Source organism: Hermetia illucens, chromosome 4 (genome assembly GCF_905115235.1).
Source record: "Hermetia illucens chromosome 4, iHerIll2.2.curated.20191125, whole genome shotgun sequence".
Taxonomy (NCBI): Eukaryota; Metazoa; Arthropoda; class Insecta; order Diptera; family Stratiomyidae; genus Hermetia; species Hermetia illucens.
Window position 1 is genome coordinate 72,681,391 of NC_051852.1, and position 23,152 is coordinate 72,704,542.

The window sequence follows — 23,152 nt, forward strand, 5'->3', positions numbered from 1 at the left end:
TCCGGTCTACGCCTGTCTTAATAAGGAAGGAGGTCTGCCTCGTCTTCTTTTTCTACCATAGATATTGCTCTTATAGACTTTCCGGGTGTGATCATCCTCATCCATATGGATTAAGTGACCCGGCCACCGTAACCTATTGAGCTGGATTTTATCCACGACTGGACGGTCATGGTATCGCTCATAGATTTCGTCATTGTGTAGGCTACGGAATCGCCCATTCTCAGGTAGGGGGCCAAAAATTCTTCGGAGGATTCTTCTCTCGAACGCGGCCAAGATTTCGCAACTTTTCTTGCTAAAAACCCAAGTTCCCGAGGAATAAATAGGCTCTGTTGGCTGACAACAACCGTGCGCGGATTTCATCATCGTAGCTGTTATCGGTTGTGATTTTCGACCTTAGATAGGAGAAATTGTCAACGGTCTCAAAGTTGTATTCTCTTATCCTTATTCTTCCTGTTTGACCAGTGCGGTTTGATGTTGTTGGTCGTCTTCGGTGCTGGCGTTGCCACCATATATTTTGTCTTGCCTTCATTGAGCCCAAGATCTCGCGCCGCCTGCTCGATCTGGATGAAGGCAGTTTGTAGGTCTCGGATGGTTCTTCCCATGATATCGATATCGTCAGCATAGGCCAGTAGTTGGGTGGACTTAGCGTTTTCTTGGCGCTTTATTATGGTGAACATCAGCATTCCCATCTTAGAAGCAAATTTCATATGCCACTATGGATTGCTAATGGATCTATATAACAAGTCTCTAAGCCCAATGATGAACGGAGACTATGTGGCTACTGCAGACATTTAAATGGTCAGACGATTCCAGACCGATACCCCATCCTACTCATCCACGATTTCCCGCAATCTATCGCAAACTGCCGTATTTTCTCGACCTTGCACTTAGTCAAGGCATACCATCAAATCCCTGTAGCTCTTGAAGGCATTCCGAAAACGGTAATATGTGCTTCTTTCGGACTGAGGACTGAGTTAACTAGGATGCGTTTTGGACTGTGGAACGCGGCGCAAACTTTCAGAGATTCATCCACTCTGTGCTGTGCTCTCTTTTGTATATTTGGATGAAGTTTTGGTCGCGTCTTTCTCGGAGTCTGAGCATTTAGAACACCTTGAGTGCATTTTTCAACCTCTCCTTGAGGGTCGGTCCAGTACTTTACGTTGAAAATTGCGAATTTCTACAATCGCAAGTGAAATTCCGCTGTCACCGGATTAACCCTGAAGGTATCCAACCGAACCCAGTCAAGGTGCAAAAGATTTCGAGCTTCCCGCTTCCAAAAATTGTGAAGGATCTGAGAAGATTCTTGGGCATATTAAACTTCTATCGTCATTTCTTTTCCAGGGCCGTCAACCATCAGTCAATCCTTAACGCCTTTTTGTCTGGTTCGAAGACCAAAGATTCCCGCCTGATTGAGTGGTTCCAGAGGCTGTCCAAGCGTTTGAGACCATGAAGCGATAGCTGGTGGATGCGACACTTCTGGCATTCCCTCAGCAAGATGCACCTCTAGCCCTATTCGTCGATGCCTCAGACTTTGTAAGTGGTGCTGCTCTTCACCAAAAAGTCAACCAAATCTGGCAGCCATTGAGCTTCTCCTCCAAACAGCTAAATCCCGCTCAACGGAATTGCAATACCCATGATCCTGGCTGGTCAAAGGGTAGTATAGGTCCCAGGGCGAAACGTGGATTGGTACCCACGATAGAGCATAAAACCTGGGAAATGCCTGCTGAACCAACACCAACAGCTCTACTACCAAACCCTATCTCCACCTCCACGTGGTGACCGCTGGGAGCTGTTTCTTAACGAAAAGCTGCAGACGGAGAAGGACGAAAGCGAGTCTCCCGCCCCTAAAAACGGGACAAATTCTACAAACTGGTCCTCCAGGTTGGGGGTTGGGTAGGGCTGACAACCCTACATGGAAAACAACTTGTTACGAAGCCATAACAGGAGCCTCGGACTGGACGGATTATACAACGACGAACCCGGCAACGACAACGGAATAACGATTTGCGCATTTTCTCATGGAACGTGCGCTCCCTGTACAGAGATGAAGCTGAGGAGCAGCTAGCCGATACCTTGTCCAAATATAGGGCTGATGTAACAGCGTTACAGGAGGATGCGTTGAACAGGGGTCGGTTTCCTGACGAAGAGCCGCTACACCATATATTATAGTGGCCATCCAGTAAACCATGTGCTCGCAGTAGATTTCTTAGTCAGCCAAAAAATTAAACCTGCTGTTATCGGCTTTGAAAACATAAGCGAACGGCTATGAACTCTGCGCTTGCGAGGCAAGTTTACAAACATAAGCCTCATTAACGTTCACGCCCCTACAGAGGAGACTGCAGAGTCGGAGAAGGATGCCTTCTACGAGGCAGTTGAGTGGACCCTCGAAGCCTGTCCCGGATATGATATCAAATTCGTACTTGGGGATTTTAACCGCCAAGTAGGGAAGGAGCCCGTATTCAGGAGCTACGTTGGCTCCCATAGCTTACACGAAAATACAAATGACAACGCACTGCGATTATTCAATTAGCAGGGTTACACGAAATGGTTCTTGGAAGTACCTGGTTTGCGCGGAAAGCGGTCCACAAACATACGCGGGCCTCTCCAGACGGGACCACTTTCAACCAAATTGACCACGTGTTAATCGAACGCCACCACCTCTCAGCCTTGATGAATGTCAGAACATATAGGGGGGCAATATAGACTAAGATCACTATCTCGTTGGCATGGTGCTCCGAGCTCAAGTAACAATACCACCTAGAATCCCCTCTGACAATCTAGTGAGAGTTAACACTGAAGCCATCCACAACACAGCCCTCCGCGATACCTATAAGAGGGAAATGGATGCCGCAATAATCGCAGTCAACAGAGCACCTGGAGATGAAGCATCAACAAATGATCTTCACAACCACCTGAAGAACGTTATCATGGATACGGTCACAAACATACTTGGCCCCAGCCGCAAAAGGAGTCGGAACGGTTGGTTTGACGATGAATGTAAGCTAGCATACCGTCGCAAACCGAGTAACGTTGCATTCTCAAAGAACGCGGGCACGCGCAGAGACTTATCACGAATTTCGTCGAGCGGAGAAGCGACTTCACAGACGGAAAAAGGAAGCCTGGGAGAACCAACAGGTCTGTGAACTAGCAAAGTACAGGGAGCAACCGCACCAGGCGCGCATGTTTTACCAACAAGTTAGCAGAATGAAGCCTTATACACCTCGATGCTCATCCTACCGAGACAAAGAGGGAAACCTGATTTCCGACAGAATGTGCATATTGGAGCGATGGGTTGAGTACTTTGATGAGCTACTAAACAACCAGAACATCGGCGAGTTGGAGATCCCGCCAACTGAAGACGACGGACAAATACTGCCACCACCAAGTTTAGGAGAAACAGTCCGCGCAATTCATCGGCTAAAAAATCATAAGTCGCCAGGAGCCGATGGAAATACAGCCGAATTGGTTAAATATGGAGGCGACCAGTTACACCAAGTGGTTCATCAACTTGTGCTCAAGGTATGGGACAGCGAATCAATGCCTGACGATTGGCTACGAGGCATTATCTGTCTCACACATAAAAAGGGAGATATCACACAGTGCAGCAATTATAGAGGTATTACGTTGCTGAGTACCATCTATAAGATATTCTCCGCTATCATTGGCATACCAAACATCATTGGCCCATACCAAAGAGGCTTCACTCCAGGCAAATCAGCAACAGATCAGATTTTTTCTCTACGGCAAGCGATGGAAAAACTGTTGGAATATGGACCACAATTGCACCATCTGTTCATCGACTTTAAAGCCGCCTATGATAGCATAGCAAGGGTAAAACTGTACACGGCCTTGAGAGGATTCGGTATCCCGACGAAACTAATAAGATTGACTAGGTTGACCCTGATCAATGAGCGAGGCCAGATAAAAGCAGCAGGATCACTCTCAAGACCATTCGCAAGAGGTACGATCCTCTTTAAGTCCACCCAACTACTGGCCTATGCTGACGATATCGTTATCATGGGAAGAACCACCCGAGACGTACAAACTGCCTTCATCCAGATCGAGCAGGCAAGACAAAATATATGGCGGCAACGTCAGCACCGAAGACGAACCAACCAACAATATCAAACCGCACTGGTCAAACAGGAAGAATAAGGATAAGAGAATACAACTTTAAGACCGTTGACAATTTCTCCTATCTAGGGTCGAAAATCACAACACTGTTGTCACTCAACAGAGCCTATTTCAGCTTACAAGAACTGTTCCGCTCGAAACGTCTCACCATAGGGTCAAAGCTCTTACTGTACAAGACTATGATCTTGCCAGTCCTCATGTATTCCTCTGAAACTTGGGTTCTTAGTAAAAAATTGCGAACTCTTGGCCGCGTTCGAGAGAAGAATCCTCCGAAGAATTTTTGACCCCCTACATGAGGATGGACGATTCCGTAGCCTACACAATGACGAAATCTATGAGCGATACCATGACCATCCGGTTGTGGATAAAATCCGGCTCAATAGGTTACGGTGGGCGGGTCAGTTAATCCATATGGATGAGGATGATCCCACCCGGAAAGTCTATAAGGGCAATATCCATAGTAGAAAAAGAAGACGAGGCAGACCCTGCCCAAGATGGAGCGGACAGACGCCAGACAGCTTTTAGGGATATCGAATTGGTGGACTTCGGCGCAAAACCGGGATGTCTGGAGTTCCTTATTAAGGCAGGCCTAGACCGGATACCGGTCGTTGCGCCGTTGATGATGATGATGATGATCCTGAGTTATTAGCCGCGTACCTAGCAATTAAATACTTCTGGTATTCCATTGAAGCAGGCTGTTCACAGTGTTCACGGACCATAAGCTACTGACTTTTGATTTGAAACAAAAGCCCAACAAAGCGTCCCCTCGTCAACTTCAGCACTTGACCTTTATCATCCAGTTCACTTGCGACATTCGACACGTGTCTGGAAAAGATGACGTAGTTGCTGTGATTCGTCTTGTGTTGCAGAGGTCAAGACCTCCGCCACCGTTGATTTTCCGGCAATCGCCGAGGGGCAGAAGGATGACGCCGTTCTTAAGAGCTTGACAACCAGCTCCAAATACACATTTGGGGGATTTCCTATCTTTGGCTCAACATCCACTATATACTGCGAGACCTCAGACAAGGGACCAAGCCAATATATCTCGGTCGATTTCTGAAAGGAAGTATTTCACACCGTTTACGATGTGGCGCACCCAAGCATTCGGACAACGAATCGCATCACCGGAAAGTATTTCTGGCCGCCCATGAACAAGAACGTTAATCCTTGGGTCAGAGAGTGCATCACATGCCTGAAGTGCAAGATTACAAAACATGTGAGCAAAAAGGTAGGAGTGCTCCTTCGGTCTTCCAAGCGTTTCCACACAATCCACCTCGACAACATTGGCCCTTTGCGACATTCGCACTGTTTCAGGTATTGCCTTACAATCATCGATGCACAATCTTGTGTCCTCCCTTTTCTCAATGTTGGGCAAACTCCTCAATTTCAAACTCCACCGGATAGCCGCGCTGGTTTACTGAGGAGAACTTGAGACTCCCAGCGACCCTATTCTCGACATCAGGTCGGAACTCAACACTACCGGCCCAGGGGAGGAATGTCGAAGCTGAAGCCATCACCGCCCGCCAACCACGCGAAAATTGCGGCTGACGAGTCCAGGGTTCTCGAATCCTGCACGCATATCCTGGACGGTGAAGCCATCTTACGAGGGCCCCTTCCAAGCCCCCGGGTTAGGCCCACACCATTATAGCCTCAACGCCGGGGGTATGGTCAAGACGGTCTCCTTGGCTCGACTAAAGCCCTTCCTCCAGGAAGAAAGCGCAACCAAGAGGAAAGGCGCGTGACGCTTCCATTTTGCCTTGCGAGAGCCGAGTTGATGGACCCCCCCCCCTCGCTGAAACGCCCTTTGGTTTCAGTTGGGGGTGGAGTGTTGTAGCGGAGCGAGTAACTTGCGTGCCCGATGCACCCAAATGCGAATTGCTCTGTCCATGACATCGAAAAACAATTTTTGACAGCGAAAATTGTTTTTTGATGTCAGTGCGGAATGGAGTCAAGAAGGACTTGGAGAGAAGTCGTAGATGTAAAAATAGGATCGTTATTTTCAACCTAAACAATAGTTTGGTCTTCTTGGTTTTAAGATTACATAATTTACTTCTATCAGACTCCGTTGTGATTTTTTAATACTGTATTGCTGATCTCGTAGTCTCAGACACAGTTTGTGTAATCTTAATTTAGGATGTAATTTTGTTAGTCATAATGAGAGAATAGTTTATGCTAATGAGTTAAATTATAATTCTAATAAAGTATTTTAACTAAAATGCCTCATTTTAAAGGTCTTTTCAGGCACTTTAATGGAGCTTTTTATCATTTTTCACTAACAGTTACTGTTTTGGGTTATTTGACCTTGAAATTATTAATATTCTTTAGACATTCTGGATTTGCGTTTGATGAGCTACAAGTCAGTCTATATTGCACCTACCAAAAAATAAAAAGAAAACCATTCCTTTTGCTATTTAATATGCTTTGTTTCTGATTAATATGGTTTATTCATAAAATGCATGGTTTTCGAGGTACTTGCGAAAAACCGTTGAAAAACATGCTTTTTTTTCGATGAAAAAACGACAAGATTGAACATGTATTACTCGAAAACTGCTACTTATACGAATAACTTTCATTAAATATTGTTTGCTTAGAATTGATCGTTTTCTGTGGTTATTTCGAGAAAAACTTTCCACCCCGGAGGGGAAGGAGGCTCACATCGCTATATAAATTTGTGTCTTATGTCACCCTCTGCACAGTAAATTTAATGTCAATCGTTCTTGACTGAAAAAATTCGCAAGTTGAAAGCTTTAATGGCTGGACAATAACAGAAACGAAACGACATAGTACTCCAAAAACGTAATCCTTAACTTAGGAAGGCAATAATCAAGAAAACTCTACTTGTATGCATTCCTGGATATCGAAGGAGTCCTCCTATTAATTCGCCATGACTAATGACTGTTTGTGTGAAATTTGATATAGAAATGTGCAATAGTGGTTGCCCAGTTAAAGTAAAAGGATATCCGCCACCGATCGTGGAAAAGTTGCGAGAGAGGCGTCACTGATGGTATGGTCACGCAATTCGTGCTAACGAGAATTCACTTGCCAAGATTGGTCTGAACATCGAAGTCGATGGTAAACGAGCAAAAGGCAGGTCGAAACAACATTGGCTTGATAAGCGTCGAGATTGTTGCTCCCTTCAGAATGATCTCACAGACAAGATAAGGAAGAGTGGCGTTTTCCTTTTTCGATCATTCTCACCATCCAGCGTATTAAGCCATCAATGTTTCGGTCCGCCTTTGGATCATTTTCCATCGATTTTAATATTGTAGGCTGGTAACATTGATCCGAGGTAGGTAAATTGCTTAGTATTGGGTAGATCCCTGATTCCGCCAATAATAGTGTCTGTTTCATTGAATATCCTGCGTTATAGTGTACATGACAAGAATAAAGGGAAGTGGCAAGGGGCGCCTCCATGATAAACACAGGCAAAGACCCAGAAAGGTTGACATATACCTGCCACAGTTCGAAGTTTCGATAGTATAAGTTAATTCAGCGCTTGAAATTGTCAGCCACGCAGCCAAATACCTTGTTTAGATCGAAGAATGCAATGTAGAAAAGGGTGATTCTCTTCCCCCGGACACCACCTTGTCGTGGTGGGGAAGCTTCTGGTAGTTTACTACTACACTAAAGGTCTCCAAAAATGCATGAAGATGGAAACAAAGGATTGTAACTCTCCAAGTTGTAAGAAGTCACAAACTTCGAATTGAATCAAATCAAGTCGTGCCGACGCATGGATCTTGGAGGCCTCACCACATCCATGTCCCTCCTCCTGCTACATGAAGTCTCATTCTCAGATCACAATTGCTTAGAATTTAGTCTGACTATTGCAGGCGAACAGCCTGTAATACAAAGACGGAATTCTAGGAAAACGGATTGGACAAAGTTCAATGACCTTCTCGGCGACAAAGTTGAGCTTTCTAAGCGACTAAGGATTCCTTTAGCGATAGAAGATCAATTTTAAACTCTGAATCGCTCATTTTAGAGTACTTTGGAGAGACTTGTCCTACATGAGGCAAACGTGGTAAAACGGTTCCATAGCAAACGTAGCATAATCATTAGTATTTTAATTGAAGGCTTGTATGAATGACTGAGCGAGATACTAACTGTAGCATAGCATGGTCACATTCGCGAGAAGGCGCTAAAGTCGCACCCACTAAATGAAAACCAACATGCATACCAAACTGGAAAGTTCTGTGCGTCTGCTACTCATTCTTTGGTTGGGAGGCGAGTACGCGATTGGGATGTTCGTGGACATTGAAGGGGCTTTTGAATGTGCGGTCTGCCAATACACGTTCAAGCTTATGCGGATGACGGATGGCGCAGCTCTGAATGCATTACTTAATTTGCAGCCCTTGGATTTGTTTATTCAGAGCACTGTGATGAGCGCAACTCATAGACTAATTCAATTAGATCTATGGGGAACCAATCGTCATGGGGGGCATAGAGCCTTGGAAGAACTGAATCCAATTTCCGCCTGCCGATTATCGGATCCCAATACATCTGTTTGGTAAAAGATATGATGTTATATTGAAACGAACCGAAAACTGGGACGAACCAGAAGAGTGCATGTCAGGATATACTGACGTCTTCTACACCGATAGCTCAAAAACAGAAAATGGTTCTGGAGCAGGAGCCTACCTCTCGAATAAAAACGATAAATGGGATTTTCCCTTGGGACAATACACAACGGTCTTTCAGGCTGAAGTATATGCGATCCTAAGGACGGCAACCTGGATGTTTGATGACCTGCATTGAAGGCGTTGAATACTACTTTGATCACTCCAAAAATCGTTCAGGAATATAGAAACCGATTGAACTCTGTTTCTAGATTCAATACGGAACCAGCAATTGGGGTGTCAGTAGCATTGGCTGATGCTGCTATCATAAACTTGGAACAAGCTTCCCATAATGAGAGGTAGCTAATGCTGCTAGACACACCAAGCTTTCCCCAGTCAGAACCAAACAAACATACCGCAAAGTTGATCCTGTCGAAAAGCAGGAAGACTTGCAGAAGTGTTGTGGGCATTCTGGCTGGCCATAATTCACTAGCCGGGTTTTCAGAATAGGAATTCTCCAAGATGATATGTGTCCATCCTGTAATGAGGAAGCGGAATCTACGGGACATTTTCTATGTGAATGCCCCGCCTATGGACGCATCAGCCATCAAATTTGTGGTGCTGATGTGCTCCAACTGCAGCCGATAGCATCACGTCCACTGACGGAAATCCTGCGATACATAAACGAATCCGGAATATTCCAATAGATGTGGAAATCGAGTACAATGGACCACTAATATCTGAGTGCTCAGAAGCTTTGCCTCTCCTTCACCTCAGACACAAACACACAAGGGTGATTCTTCTCATGGTGTTTGGCAATGAATAACCGCGCAAAGCTTTATTTTTTTATAGATGCCATTTTTTATATGCTTGGTCGCTTGGCTTTTGTCTCTTTCACGGCAAGTTCTGGTAATGTTCAATGAGTTCAAAGTTCATCATGTTAACTTCGGTATCATCATGTATTTGGATCTCAATCTCTCCTACCTCTAATATGTCTTTTGATATAACGACACTCGTGGATTCCTCTACGTATAGCGTCTGATTTTTTCTAACTTGTAAGGGTTCCCAATAAGCCGCTGGGTAGATACGTACTAAAACTTCACCTTCCGCAGTGATATTTTTTATTGACACCTGATACCTAGAAGGAAATAAATTGCTCAAAATCACTCTTAAAGTCAACAGTTCTGTACCTTATTTTGTCCATTGATGCAGCTTCTGTGTTCCAGTACACCAGACGGCCACGTTCTATTTCCAGCTGGGTGAAATTATAGATCGAACTTATGTTGAATGTTTTGAGGTGAATCGTGTTGTTTGGTTTGCGTTTTAATATTTTCAAGATGCCATATGTTGGCGGCTTCACAATTGTAAATTCAATTTCATCTAATTTCATATCAAGATTCGTTTCAATCGGAAGATCACTATTTTTAAGCACTACAAATTTTCCTTCCTGTACTATAGAAGCATTGCTAGTGGCAATCCTAACGAAGGGATCGGACGCTGTTATTTCGAGCACTCCTGAAATTTCGTGAATCCCATCAGTAACAACAAAAGAAGCTGATCCTATGTCTGCCCCGCTATGTTGAAAGTTAATTTTCCTGTTGTTAATATCTTCTTGACTAAATACGTCAGTGTATCGACCATTTTTATAGAATTCTCCATTATTGCAGGATATGTGTTTGTAGATTATATTTGAAAAGTTAGTACTCATGTCACCATCCAAGTACGATAAATCGTGCTCTGTAACGGTTCGGACGGAATCTTTTACTATATGAAAAACCTTATCCGCTTGTCGATAGGGCTGGTTGTCGTTGACTAGGGAAATATCGACATCGACTTCGCTCACAAATTGAAAATCGGTATCTTCATCCGAGAGCACTAACATTTCAAATGAATCTGAAACTGATTCTGAATCGTCATGACAATAACATATGTCGCCTAGATAAAGTTTCTCCAAAACGAATCGGTCAATTGGTTCAAGTTCTTCCGTCTCAGCTCGATATTTACACAGCGTTCCATGCTTGGCTGGCTTCGTCACAATGAACGTTAAATTGTCGAATGTATTAAATAATATTTCAAAATTTTTCCGAGTGAGCAAGGCGCGATCCCCTTCCTGCACATGAATTTTTTCCTTCGATTGATACGTCAAGCGACTGATGAGTTTTTCTTCAGGGTTATATACCACTTTCAAGCTTCCTGTAACGTCATCGCATTCTGAAACGGAAACTACAAATTCCATTGTGTCGATGAAGCTCGAATATGACGTAAGGTAGGTTTTATAGTGTATTAAGTTCTTATCGATATCTAATTGAGTAAACGAGTCCATTTCCTGGAAAATTTAGAAGATTTATTGGTGCTTGAATTCAGTTTCGGTTGCTTTTTGCTCACCTTTGCATATTGTGGATAACCTTCGACGTAGACATATCCATACTTGGTAGGTTGGCGAACGGTATAGATTATGTTTCTTGCAAATGTCGGCAGCGGTGTAGTTTGGTAGAGTAAATGGGCATTCCCTATCACAGTGTCGCGGTCTCCCTGAATAGATACACTATCTCGTCTATTGATTCCAATTTTTAACTTCGTGAAAGTAATACGAAAGTCGAACTTTTGCGTTACTACAGGACCCAATGATGCTGTAAACTGAGGTAAATATAAATAAAGAGTTTGGTGAAATATATGTGAGTGGTCTTCCTTAAGGTTTAGTGAAAAGCTAAGCTCGGTTGACTGCCTGTCAGTCTACCCCTCTATCTGCCCGCTGCATGCAATTTATTCAAGAACTATTATTTCTATTGGCTTGGAAGACAGCCCCGAAACAACACGTGACACATCTGGGAATAACTTTAGTGGTATATACATACACAACTGAGATATTTTGGAAAAGCTTAGAATTAGACGACGAAGGAAAAAGATTGCAAATACGCTCCACCGTGTTTTGGGGATGGAATTATTTTGCTCTCCATTAGAATATGAACTTTCATTTTTTAGTTATCAATATACTTTGCCCTGCTAATTGGCAAATTTATAAGAATGCCAACCGGGAGCAAAGAAAGCGGTCGCTGTCACCCGAGCAAACCATTTCAAAAATCTTTACGATAAACTGGACACTCGGGATGGCGAGAAGAGATCTGTATCGACTTGCTAAAAGCCGTGATGAACGCACACAGGATATCGAACACTTCTGTTGTGTTAATGACAAGAACGGTACTTTGCTTACCAACCGTCGAGCCGCAACGGATAGATGGCGAGAATTACTTCGAGCAGATTTCAACTGAAGAATTTGCTCATCCTCCACTTCCACAATCATTGCCGACATTTGGAGCAGTTCCACCAGTCAGCGCAAGTGAAGTCCAGGAGGCAATAAAACAAATGAAATCGGGGAAAGCAACAGGACCTGACCACATCGCATCTGAGCTCTGGAAAGCGAAGAGCTGGGACCCAACACTGTGGCTCAGTGAATTCTTTAATCGGGTTATTCAGGAAGGAAGAACACCATCTGACTGGCAAGAAAGTACCACTGTTCCAATATGGAAAAAGAAGGTAGCCCAGCATAATGTTCAAATTACTGTCCGATCCAGTTACTTTCCCATACCATGAAGATTTTTCAACGCATTCTTGACAACCGTATTCGCGAAATCGTTGAAATAACCGTGAATCAAGCCGGATTTGTCAAGAACTGCGGAACTACTGACGCAATACACGCTGCGCGGTTACTCATGGAGAAACACCGTGAGAAGCATCGCCCTCTTTACATTGCCTTTCTGGATCTAGAGAAAGCGTTTGACCGTATACCACACGAACTCATCTGGTATGCTTTACGATAACACTTCGTGCCAGAAGAACTCGTGCGCTGGGTTCAATTGCTCTACCACCATCCGAAAAGTAAAGTTCGAAGTATGGCGGGTGTATAAAAACCGCTTCGTGTCTCTGTTGGAGTTCATCAAGGAAGTGCCCTCTCACCACTCCTCTTTGTCCTTGTTATGGACACCGTCACACGGGATATCCAACGTCCAGCGCCCTACACACTGCTTTATGAAGATGATGTTTTCCTAGCATCTGATAGCAAAAATGATCTCGAGCGACTTGAATTTTTGACAACCGATCCCCATGGAACAGGCACAATCACTGTCAGCGGCAGTGATCTGCCCAGAACTGAGCGATTTAAATACCTCGGGTCAATGCTATCAGCCAATGGAGAGTTGCGTTATAAAATTGCTTCACGCATTAACGCAACCTGGATGAAGTGGCGTTCCACAACTGGTGTCCTTTGTGATCGACGTATCAACGAACGTCTCAAATCTAAAATTTACCGCAATGTCGTCCGTCCAGTCGCCCTCTATGGTTGTGAGTGTTGGCCGACCATAAAAGACAATGAACGGCGTCTTGCGGTAATGGAGACGAAGATGCTACGTTGGACTAGTGGCGCCACACGTTTAGATCACATCCGAAATGAGGATATCCGCGGTCGTTATGGGGTTGCACCAATCGTGGAAAAGTTGCGAAAGAGGCGTCTTCGATGGTATGATCACGCAATTCGTGCAAACGAGAATTCACTTGCCAAAATTGATCTGAACATCGACGTCGATGGTAAACGACCAAAAGGCAGACCTAAGCAACGGTGGCTTGATACGCTGGACGGGGATTTAAAAGCCTCCAGATTGCACCCAGATCAGGCATTCGATAGAGCCAAATGGCGAAGCCGATCACGACGAGCCGACTCCGCTTGTGGACGGGACAAAGGCTGAAGAAAAAGAAGAAGAATATACTTTTCCCTCATATACACTTTTTCCCCATTTTTATGGTCCATTCACATGTTTGCCAAGCCTCAAGATTCCCGCTGGCTTGGGGCAAGCGGCAAACGTGTTGGCAAAACTTACTAACAGACGTGCAATCCGGTGCCAAACAACAATTTCGGTAACAACTTGGTTGCACATCTGTGACTGGTGTAACGCACTTGCACGCGATGACAATGTTGACACACAAAATCAAGGTAAATATTTGTGAAGGTTAGGAGTTTGTCGCATTAAGGTTTTGTGTAGAACAAAACCTTATTAACCGATTCAATGTCGATCTGTCCGTTTGTCACAACCGTTTTTCTCGGAAACGGCTAAACCTACGGCATGATTTTTTGTTTAAATTGTGAGTACCATTTCAATGTCAGTTAACATTTTAACATATACGAGTGCGTTCGAATTTTGTGTCACTATTATTTAAATTCAAATGAAGTCACAAGAGAACACATACTGCAGATTATTCAACCGGCTCAAGGTTCGAATCCCGCTCAGTGTAAATCCATTTTTTGCAGCCTCCAAATCTTCCAGAAACGTACGTTTTATCGACGCCCAAGTAAAGCTGGGAGTGAAGTTCCTTGAGAACCTGTATTCGGGCATTGTTTTCACCAAAGTAGTGTAAACATTGTCCTTCCGCATGAACTGCACTCCCCCCACTGCATTGTGTTTATAACTTTTACGCTGGCACATGTAAATCAATTATATAACAATATGGCGAAGATTATCTTAATTTTATTCCTCATACTTGTAAAATGCAAAATATGTTTGAAGTAATCGATGGAGACATACATTAATCAACATTGCAATACTATTATTCTACTTAGTATAATTAACATGCCAGAATTTTCTATATACTTGTTACCATTACTGCCGAAATGTAAATTGAATTTTTGACTATTTACGCATCAATTTCCCATTTTTGAAACTGATTTATTACTTGTAAAGTAAGTAACAAACACTAAACCGGATGCTTTCACGTAAATGAGATTCAAATCGTTCGCTTGATGACGTCAGATAAATTGTCAGCCAATCACCGTGTTTTCTTTTCCGGCTTGTTAGAATTCAACTTTTAAACCACTATAATTGACAAATGAGCGTTCAGAATTGTTTTTTCCAACGGATATGATAATTGGGCAGGTCAAACTACCATTTTGGCGTAAACAACATATTCATAGTCATTTTCTAATGCGAGGGGTCGATTGATACACATAGCCAAGGCTTCATTCAACTTACTCTATTTCTCCAGCGCCACTGCCTCTTTTTAAGGGTTTGTGTAAAAGAAAACCTTATTAAAATCGATTCACTGTCTGTCTGTCACACGCACTTTTCTCCAAAACAGCTGAACCGATCCGAACGAAATTTGGTGAACAGATGGCAACTATGAAATCCCACGCATACAGTGAGTGACCTAAATTTAGGTGCAGTTTAACATGCAGAGGGGGGATTTAACAAATTTTTTCAGCGGATATAGTCGTGTATCAAATGAAAGGTCTCGATTAGTACTTTCCGAAACTGATATTAGTTTTGGCGTAAATTGCAAAGTGTCGATAATAAAGAACACCAGTTGTGGAATGCCTCTTCATTTAGGTTGCGTTAATGCGTGAAGCAATTTCATAACGCAATAACTGATAGCATTAACCCGGGATATTTAAATCGCTCAGTTCTGGGTAGGCTACTGCCATTGACAGAAATGAGCGATTTAAATATCTCGAGTCAATGCCATCAGCCAATGGAGAATTGCGTTATGCTCCTCACATATAAAAACACAAAACCTTTTATACCTGAAGCGCCAAGCTTCCGGTTTCCTGACTTGTTTGTTCTTGTATTCGAAATGTATATTTTGGTTTCCACATTGAAGATAAACAAGAAGATTTTTGCGTTACAATAATGAAATGTCGACTGTTGACAGAATCGTCTTAAGAACTAGTTTTTCTGAAATAGCCCATTCGATGAATTTGAAAGGCTTAGCAAAAGTTGATGTGTTGTGTGCCTTCTGTGAAACTTTACCAAAAGTTTCCGCTTTTGCCACCATGTGGCGCCATATTAAGGGTTGCACATAAGCAGTTAAGTTGTTATACGAGATCATAACGTAAGCGCTACTGGGGGAAATACCGGAAGGTATCTGGACGACTAGCAGTTGTGGAAGGAAAAGCATGGAATGGAGAGTCTGAAAGTTTACTTTACACAGATGTCAGACCTTGAAGCATGTCACACTATTTTGTATTTATATCCATAAGTAATTCAATTTATGGCACTTACCTTGAATTCATCTTGAAGTGGTGTCTCGGTATTATGGTAATAACGAATCTGTCCCAGCATCACTTGACTACTATTGAATGTGTTTATCGGTATCCACGAGGAGTCGATTGTTCTTAACTTTTGAATTGAGCCATATTGTGGTGGTTGTACAATGTCGTATTGAATATCAACGTTGTCTTCATCCGAATTCGAAATCACAGATAGATTCCAGGGCGTAATTAGAGCTGAAGATTTATGTATCAGAACTAACCCAGTGTTATTAATCATTCTTAGTTGTAATGGATGCACTGACACGGGCAAATATATTGTAGAACTTGTTTCGATCCCGTCAGAAACTTGTAAAGGAATTTCAAACATAAAGTCCTTACTGTTTGGTGTATTAAAAAGATAAGTGATAATTCCGTCGTTGATTTCTTTTTGAGAAAACTTTAAAGTGCTTTTCCCATTCAACTGGAATCGACCGTAATTCATTTCTTTGCTGATGAATGTGTTGGATATTGTGTATACTAAGGAGCTAGGGTTGCTATCCGGATCGATAGCATTCAAGAGGTCGGGGCGAAGAATTTTTGGTATTCCTTGTGTCACTCGAAGAATTTTACTTTCAGGAATCGTTAGCAGCGGGGCATCGTTCACAGGAGTTACATTGCAGTGAAGCACAAACCGGAATTTCCCAATAAAATACTCTGGAATACTTTGGGAACCCTCTGATATTTGCAGATCTATAGTCATATGGTCACTAAAATGCTCGGTCCCATCATGAATATACTTCACTTTATCTGTACTCATGTCAATCAAAGAGAATATCTTAGTAGATGCGTTATCCAAAGAAGGATTTCTTAGTTGACCATGTTTCGGTAGTTGCACGACATGAAACGTTATGGATTGTTCAAGAATATTATATTTTTTGTAGTCGAAAAGAATTTCAATATAGGCTGGCGAAAGAAATGTTTGCTCCCCTTCCAGTATTTGCATCGGGTTGACTTTTAAAATTTCGTAGTCGGTGTAATCGACCTGGGCAAAAATCTATGGAATAATGATAATATATGAATCGTTTTAATCAAAAGATAGGTGTATGATAGATATGAAAAAAAAGTTTGTAATCATCAGATATATTTTCCTTATTCGTTCTCAGCTAGTTTTGCTCAATTCAACTATCACAAATAATTATCAAATTGCAGAAGAAAGTAAGGAGAAGCCAATGAGTATTTTTCGCTTTAGTGACAGTGTAGTAGAACCATTGAGGGTATTCTAACCACATAGTAGGCCGAATAACATTCTTAGTAGGAAACAAGTTGGAAGCTATGAAAGATTTAGTGCATTTGATATGTGGGAGTACTTCGGCATTAGATGGTTCCATTTCTGTGATTTCAATATGTTTAAATATATTCATTTTAATGTTCTATCCTGTCTTGGAGTACTCAGACGAAAGGAGTAACTTAGAGATACTATAAACTTGTTGGCAGACCTGATAAGAGGGAGAAGGAAATGAAGGATTCCCCCGGGCCCGAAGTCTTCTTGAGGGGCCGATATAAAAATTTCATTGAAAAAGCGGTGCTTTTTAGCTTGGATTTTCTTTCTGCGGGCTTGTTTGTTAATACAAATACAATTCCAGCGTTTAAATCTGGTAATCCTAATCCATTTAAATCTTTCGTATCGCAACAAAGAAAATGCTACTCTTTGGCTAGACCAATTATTCTAAAACTCAAGAAGATAAGGAAATTTATTTAGCAAATCACAACATACTTTATACGGTTCCGAATATTCTGCTTTTATGCAATATGACTGATCACAATCGCAAACAAATTCATCAGTACTGTGCTGCCGGCAGCTACTACTTAAGATGCATGGACTCTTCTCCAAGCAGGGGTACTTCCAGATGCAGCCGACCGCCAGACCTCTCGTCACTTTCATGTGTGGGAATCCAACTAGATTGTTATTGATTGCTATGTTGCGCATGCATCCCCGGAAGTTCGAGTACATTTCTGATACATTGGAATTCAGTAATTTCCTATGGACAGCGTCACTCAAACACCCGCTCCCGAAGCAGTAATATTTGCTCAGATCGATTATAATATTACTGCTATTCGTGAAAGGAGCGGATGTTACGTAATCATCAAACACAAATTCTATCATAGCCGCATTGTATCTTACTACAATATTATGCCACTTTCCATCCGAAATATTACGATCTGGTGATAATTGCACTGTAGCGAGTCCTTTCCGGACAATGGCTCTAAGCTTCGATTCGAAGATTTCCAATAAGATGAAATCGCTTCCACTATTATAGAATAAAACGCCATCTGGTTCGATGGTCCGCACTTCGAACTCCCAACTGAAATTTGGATAATTTTACAACACACTATTCAACTAAGTACTCCTAATATGAAAACCTTTCTCCTTCCAATGTAGGGGATCGTGCCATCATCATGAAAGAATCAGGCTCAACAAAACTTATCGCATCCTCCGCAACAGCATCAAACTCAGGGCTACAGGTCCAGGTTACATCCACACTATTTGCATGGCCCGTTTTCTCACGAGCCCGTTTCAATAAATTTATATTATTGTAATAAACCTGGGAAAGGAAGACAATCTTGAATCACTCACTCAGTTAACAAACTATACCATTCCCGTTGAAATCATTTCCACCTACTTACGTCTGATATACAACCCCGGAAGTAGTCAATGGTACCTAGGTAACTCTCAGAAAAGTCGCCAGCTCCTCCTAAAAATGTCCCGAAATGGATATTTAATTCCGTTGAGTTGGAAGGTAAAGTCTTCCGCATGAAGTGCTCATCGACTTGCATTGTTAAGTTCGTTTCGTACCGTTGAATTGCGATGTCATGCCACATGAGATCACTGAATTTCAGTCGCTTTGGTGAAAAAATCTGCAAAAAGACGGGGGATGAGTGTCTGCCTCCTCTTAACAGTAGAACATTTCACCTGGACTAAGGTTGTGTCTATTTTATAATTCAAGTTGATTCGTCCATTTTCCATTCTTATCAAACAATAATCAGTCCTGCCAGCAGCCACAAATATTAGTGCATTTTCTTGCATCGTTCGGAACTTTAAGCGTATATTTGTCGACATTTTGGATTCCTGCAAGGGCATGGTGATGTAACTCGTGCCGTAAAACGAAACTACGAAACAAATACATTTTATTTAATAGAAGGAGTATTGGTAAACATGCGGAAGGAAATTTAGTTTATGGTGTTATGGGATCAGTATTAGCATTATTTCTATATACAAAATGGGGCCAAATGGGTATGCTGATTGAAAACGATCCTGTTTATGTCCGACCAAACCGATTCCCACCTCCTGATTGCTGACATTCTGCTATCTTAACACATTGGAGTGACATTCCGTGGAAGCGGCTTCTGAGATAACGCTATAATTGTATGTTCAAAGCAATGACACTGTTAACTAGATGGTGCAGCCTTAGTTGGCACGGCTAGTGTTTGGTCCTGGCGCTGAACACAAACTTTCATAATGAGTTGTACCAATCTATACGTGACTTTCCTGCTTACATATAACCACGGGGATTAGATATGGCAACTGAATATTCTAGCAGAGATAGTGGCTAAGGCTCATAAAACAATATTAAAAACGATAACATCACAAACACTAACAACAAGTACAACATTAATAATACCGCGCTCACCAGTCCTCGCAGCTCAAATGATGTATTTTACCAGAAATTCCTTTACAAGCGTGAAGTTGTAGCGATTACCTACACGAAGCTTTTCGGAAAGGATGATAACGCCCACAGTTCTAGTGAGAATGTGGGCAGGAAGGCATTGAGCTAGCAGTGACAGAGAGAGGATAGTATCATCAAAAGTAATAGCCCTAGCGACCAGAGAGGAAACATTCCTTTGAGCCTGAGATAAAAACAAGGCCATGAGAAAAGATGGCTAGACCTAAGCCGCATGATGCATCCTAGTCGAGAAAAAAAATTGATGAATTCGTCAGCCAATTGGCTTGGTGGGAGTTAGAAAAAAATTTTGTTTGGGGATTGAACCTTGAAGGAGGAGGAAGAGGAGTCCGTGGACGAAAAAGTGTGGGAGTAAGTTGCTCACAATTTGATCCGGCCCAACATCTAGTGGATGCAGACTTCGAACTCTTCAAGACTGAAGATCGGAGAGGATGAAGCTAATCTGCAAGACGAGGGCAGAGGGAGAGAGGTTGCTGAAAAAGTACAGAGTAGTTTTAAGGGAATCTTCATATATAATGATTATGGAGGAAATCCTCACGACCTTAGATGCGCAAAATATAACACACTCAGCACAATGGAAGAGAAAAGGGCAACCGATAAAATAAAGGGTGGGGAAAAGCAACAACAAAATTGAAGTCAACCCCAATCCCTACAGTGTCACCAAAGAAAAAGATAAGGGACAAACCACGGTGAGAGACCCTACTCGTCAATCCGATCGATGAGATTATTTCGCTGAAAATATCTGCAACGACATGATCCAGAAGACGCTACATATATGATACTTATCGAATTTGAGTCGCGGACTAACAACAGGAACATTTTTGCGAGGCAATTCCAAGCATTCTGAAGATGAAATTATGTGTTTCCTTCTTGGAATCTACGTCCACCTTTAAAATAAGGAATATGGACTGGGTAGTTGACAAGGAACAAGCGATTAACCAGGATTTTCCACAAATGATCGCTCTCAAGATAATATGACGTCTGCCAAATTCTTGCGCATAGAAAGAGTGCTGTATTTTGTGCAAAGAACATGATATGCAAACAGAAAACCCGGTTCACGTTCCAGGTCCCGGACAATGTCAGATCTTCAAACAAGGACTTCAGAAAGTGAAGAGTCAAGTAGCATGACCCCCCCATCCTACCAACGAATATTAAGATAGATAATACAAGGAAGACGAGCTGACTTGTTGCTCTTTACTAAGCAACATCAAAACAAGGGATTGCCATCTTAGTATTCCAATACAGCCGATACTACTGCCATCTGTGTTTGCGATACCATCAACTAACGACTGCGGGGCCATAGCCAGAGAGACGACTTTATTTGGGGTCGTTGTGAGAGAATAACATTTTTCGGCGTTTACCTCACTCCAAAAGAGCCTATTTGTGGTTTTCGTGACAAGCTCGATACCTTTTTGGTTGAGATTCTAAATATGGAAGGCAGAATCTTGAATAGAAGAGTTGTCATCTACAGATTCCTTGAATGGGCATGGACTCTCATGAAACGCGAATTTCAGAGATGCTCGCCAGGACGGATCCTAAATACTGATAATATTTAAATATTGCCCTCGTATCCCTTCACTATCTCCGACTAGCCTTCTCCGGTCGGATCGTCGTGATCGGTTTCACCATTTTATTTTATCAAGTGCCTGATCAGGACGCAATCGCGAGGCTTTTAAATCCCCATCCAGCGTTGTTTCGGCCTGCTTTTTGGCCGCCTACCATTGACTTGGCAAGTGAATTCTTGTTAGCACCACTTAGGTGACCATACCATCGAAGATGCCTCTCTCGCAGTTTTTCCACGATAGGTGCAAGCCCATATCACGGATATTTCGGATGTGATCAAAGCGTGTCACGCCACTAGTCCAACGCAACATCTTTGCCTCCATTATCGCAAGACGCCATTCATTGTGTTTTATAGTCGACCAACACTCAGAACCATAGATAGCGACAGGACAGACCACATTGGGGTAAATTTTAGATTTGAAACGTTCGTTGATACCTCGCTCACAAAGAACAAAAGTTGTGCAACGCCACTTCATCCAGGTTGGCTTAACACGTGAAGCAATTTCATAGTGCAGTTCTCCATTGGCTGATAGCGTTGACCCGAGGTATTTAAATCGCTCAGTCCTGGGTAGGCCATTGCCACTGACAGTGATTGTACTTGTTTCATGGGATTGGTCGTTAAAAATTCAGCTTTATTCAGATTTAATCTGAGACCGTGTTGCAGGAGGCGATCATTCCATTTTTGGACAAGTCGCTCGAGATCGTTTTTGCTATCAGATGCAGAGTGGTGAGAGGGCGTTTCCTTGATGAACATCAACAGAGACACGAAGCGGTTTTGATACACTCACCACACTTCGAACTTTACTTTCCGGATCATGGTAGAGCAATTGAACCCAACGTGCGAGTTGGCACTAAGTGTTCGTGTGGTACATGGCCAATCAGATGGTGTTGTACCTTCCTGAATAACCTGATTAAAGAATTCACTGAGCCACAGTGTTGGGTCCCAGCAACACGCTGTCGTTAAAACCGTATGGTTTCAGTGCGAAGCGATCCACAATTGATGCAATTGCGGAAGTATGCATAGGTCACTGTCGACAATTGATCCTCTTCATAACACTTGATTTAAGAAACTCGGCACTATAATAAACTTCAATGACTTTCTTCGGGCAGAGTGAGGAAATGGTAAAAGCAGCCAAACAAATTAAGGCGCACAGGTCACTCGGCATTATAATTGACCCGAAGATCAATTTCTTTCAATAGAACGCAGATAAATTATGGGCAATGTTGGAGATACCATATCTGATAAGCTTCATCCACTAATGAGCACAAATTAGTCTGTGATTCTCAACGGTGAGCTAGTGCCCGCAGGAAGTAGATATACGGCAAGTCCTGCACAGGTAAAACGACGAAGAGTCTTGCGAATAGCAGGTTTATTTCGATTTCAGCGATATTGATAATAGCAGGAGTTATTTAGATCGCTCTGCACATTCTTATGTGAAGTTGTATGTAGTTTAAAGGTGAGGAACAAAAGGAAGTTGTCGCTCGCGAAGAGATGATTTGCATTCTTAACGCATGGCAACATTTCTGAGGCAGAAAGTAGCACCTGCTCCAGTTACTGAAACCTCCGGATACTTTCGGTCAAGACAAATTGACATGAAATTCGAAGTGAGAATAGAACGTGGCATAAGCAACAAAAGTTATATAGTACCGATGTGCACTTCTCCCTTGAGGTTGAGTGGCATCCCACCTCCAAGGTGGAAGATTTTATATTCAAAAACCACATTAAGTGGTTGACTCAAAGCAAAAGAAGCTTCATGAAAAATTTTTCATACAAGCTTCAATTTTTAAGTTATTCATGATCAAGTGTGTCGTTTTCCATCGAAAACAATTTATGTTTTCAAACGGTTTTCGCAAAAAAAACTCAAAAACCGCGGTATTAAGCAGAAAAAAAGCACATTTAATCCACTAATGAGCAATTTTAATTTTTTGAAGTGCAATACATGTATATCTTTTATGGTTGCCATTCACTCATTGTGGAGTACAGCGCGTCAACCACACCTACGCATCACTGCATGACGTAATCCACAATGCAATAATAATATCTGACTTATCCATCCCCACTTTCATCTTCCGATCACAGCGCGTACCAGTGCCAGGTTTGTGCGCCAACCAAGTTCTTCGCTTGAGATAGTGCCAGGCCACCGTAC

At 42.5% G+C, this 23,152-nt stretch overlaps 1 protein-coding gene across 3 annotated transcripts in view; it reads right to left on the bottom strand.

Annotated features, from left to right (window-relative positions):
* Positions 1–23,152, bottom strand: part of LOC119654263 (chondroitin sulfate proteoglycan 4) — a 102,177-nt gene that overhangs the window by 33,081 nt on the left and 45,944 nt on the right. For 2 of the 3 annotated variants that reach the window (XM_038059528.1, XM_038059527.1), the window contains exons 3-10: positions 18,674–18,870; positions 18,388–18,618; positions 18,124–18,305; positions 17,477–18,065; positions 15,734–16,756; positions 11,076–11,327; positions 9,881–11,016; positions 9,675–9,828 (exon numbers count right to left, since the gene is read on the bottom strand). In XM_038059528.1, the coding sequence (XP_037915456.1) occupies positions 9,675–9,828; positions 9,881–11,016; positions 11,076–11,327; positions 15,734–16,756; positions 17,477–18,065; positions 18,124–18,305; positions 18,388–18,618; positions 18,674–18,870 (3,764 nt within the window). The remainder of the gene's footprint in view (positions 1–9,674; positions 9,829–9,880; positions 11,017–11,075; positions 11,328–15,733; positions 16,757–17,476; positions 18,066–18,123; positions 18,306–18,387; positions 18,619–18,673; positions 18,871–23,152) is intronic. The other variant, XM_038059529.1, reaches the window with a different exon arrangement.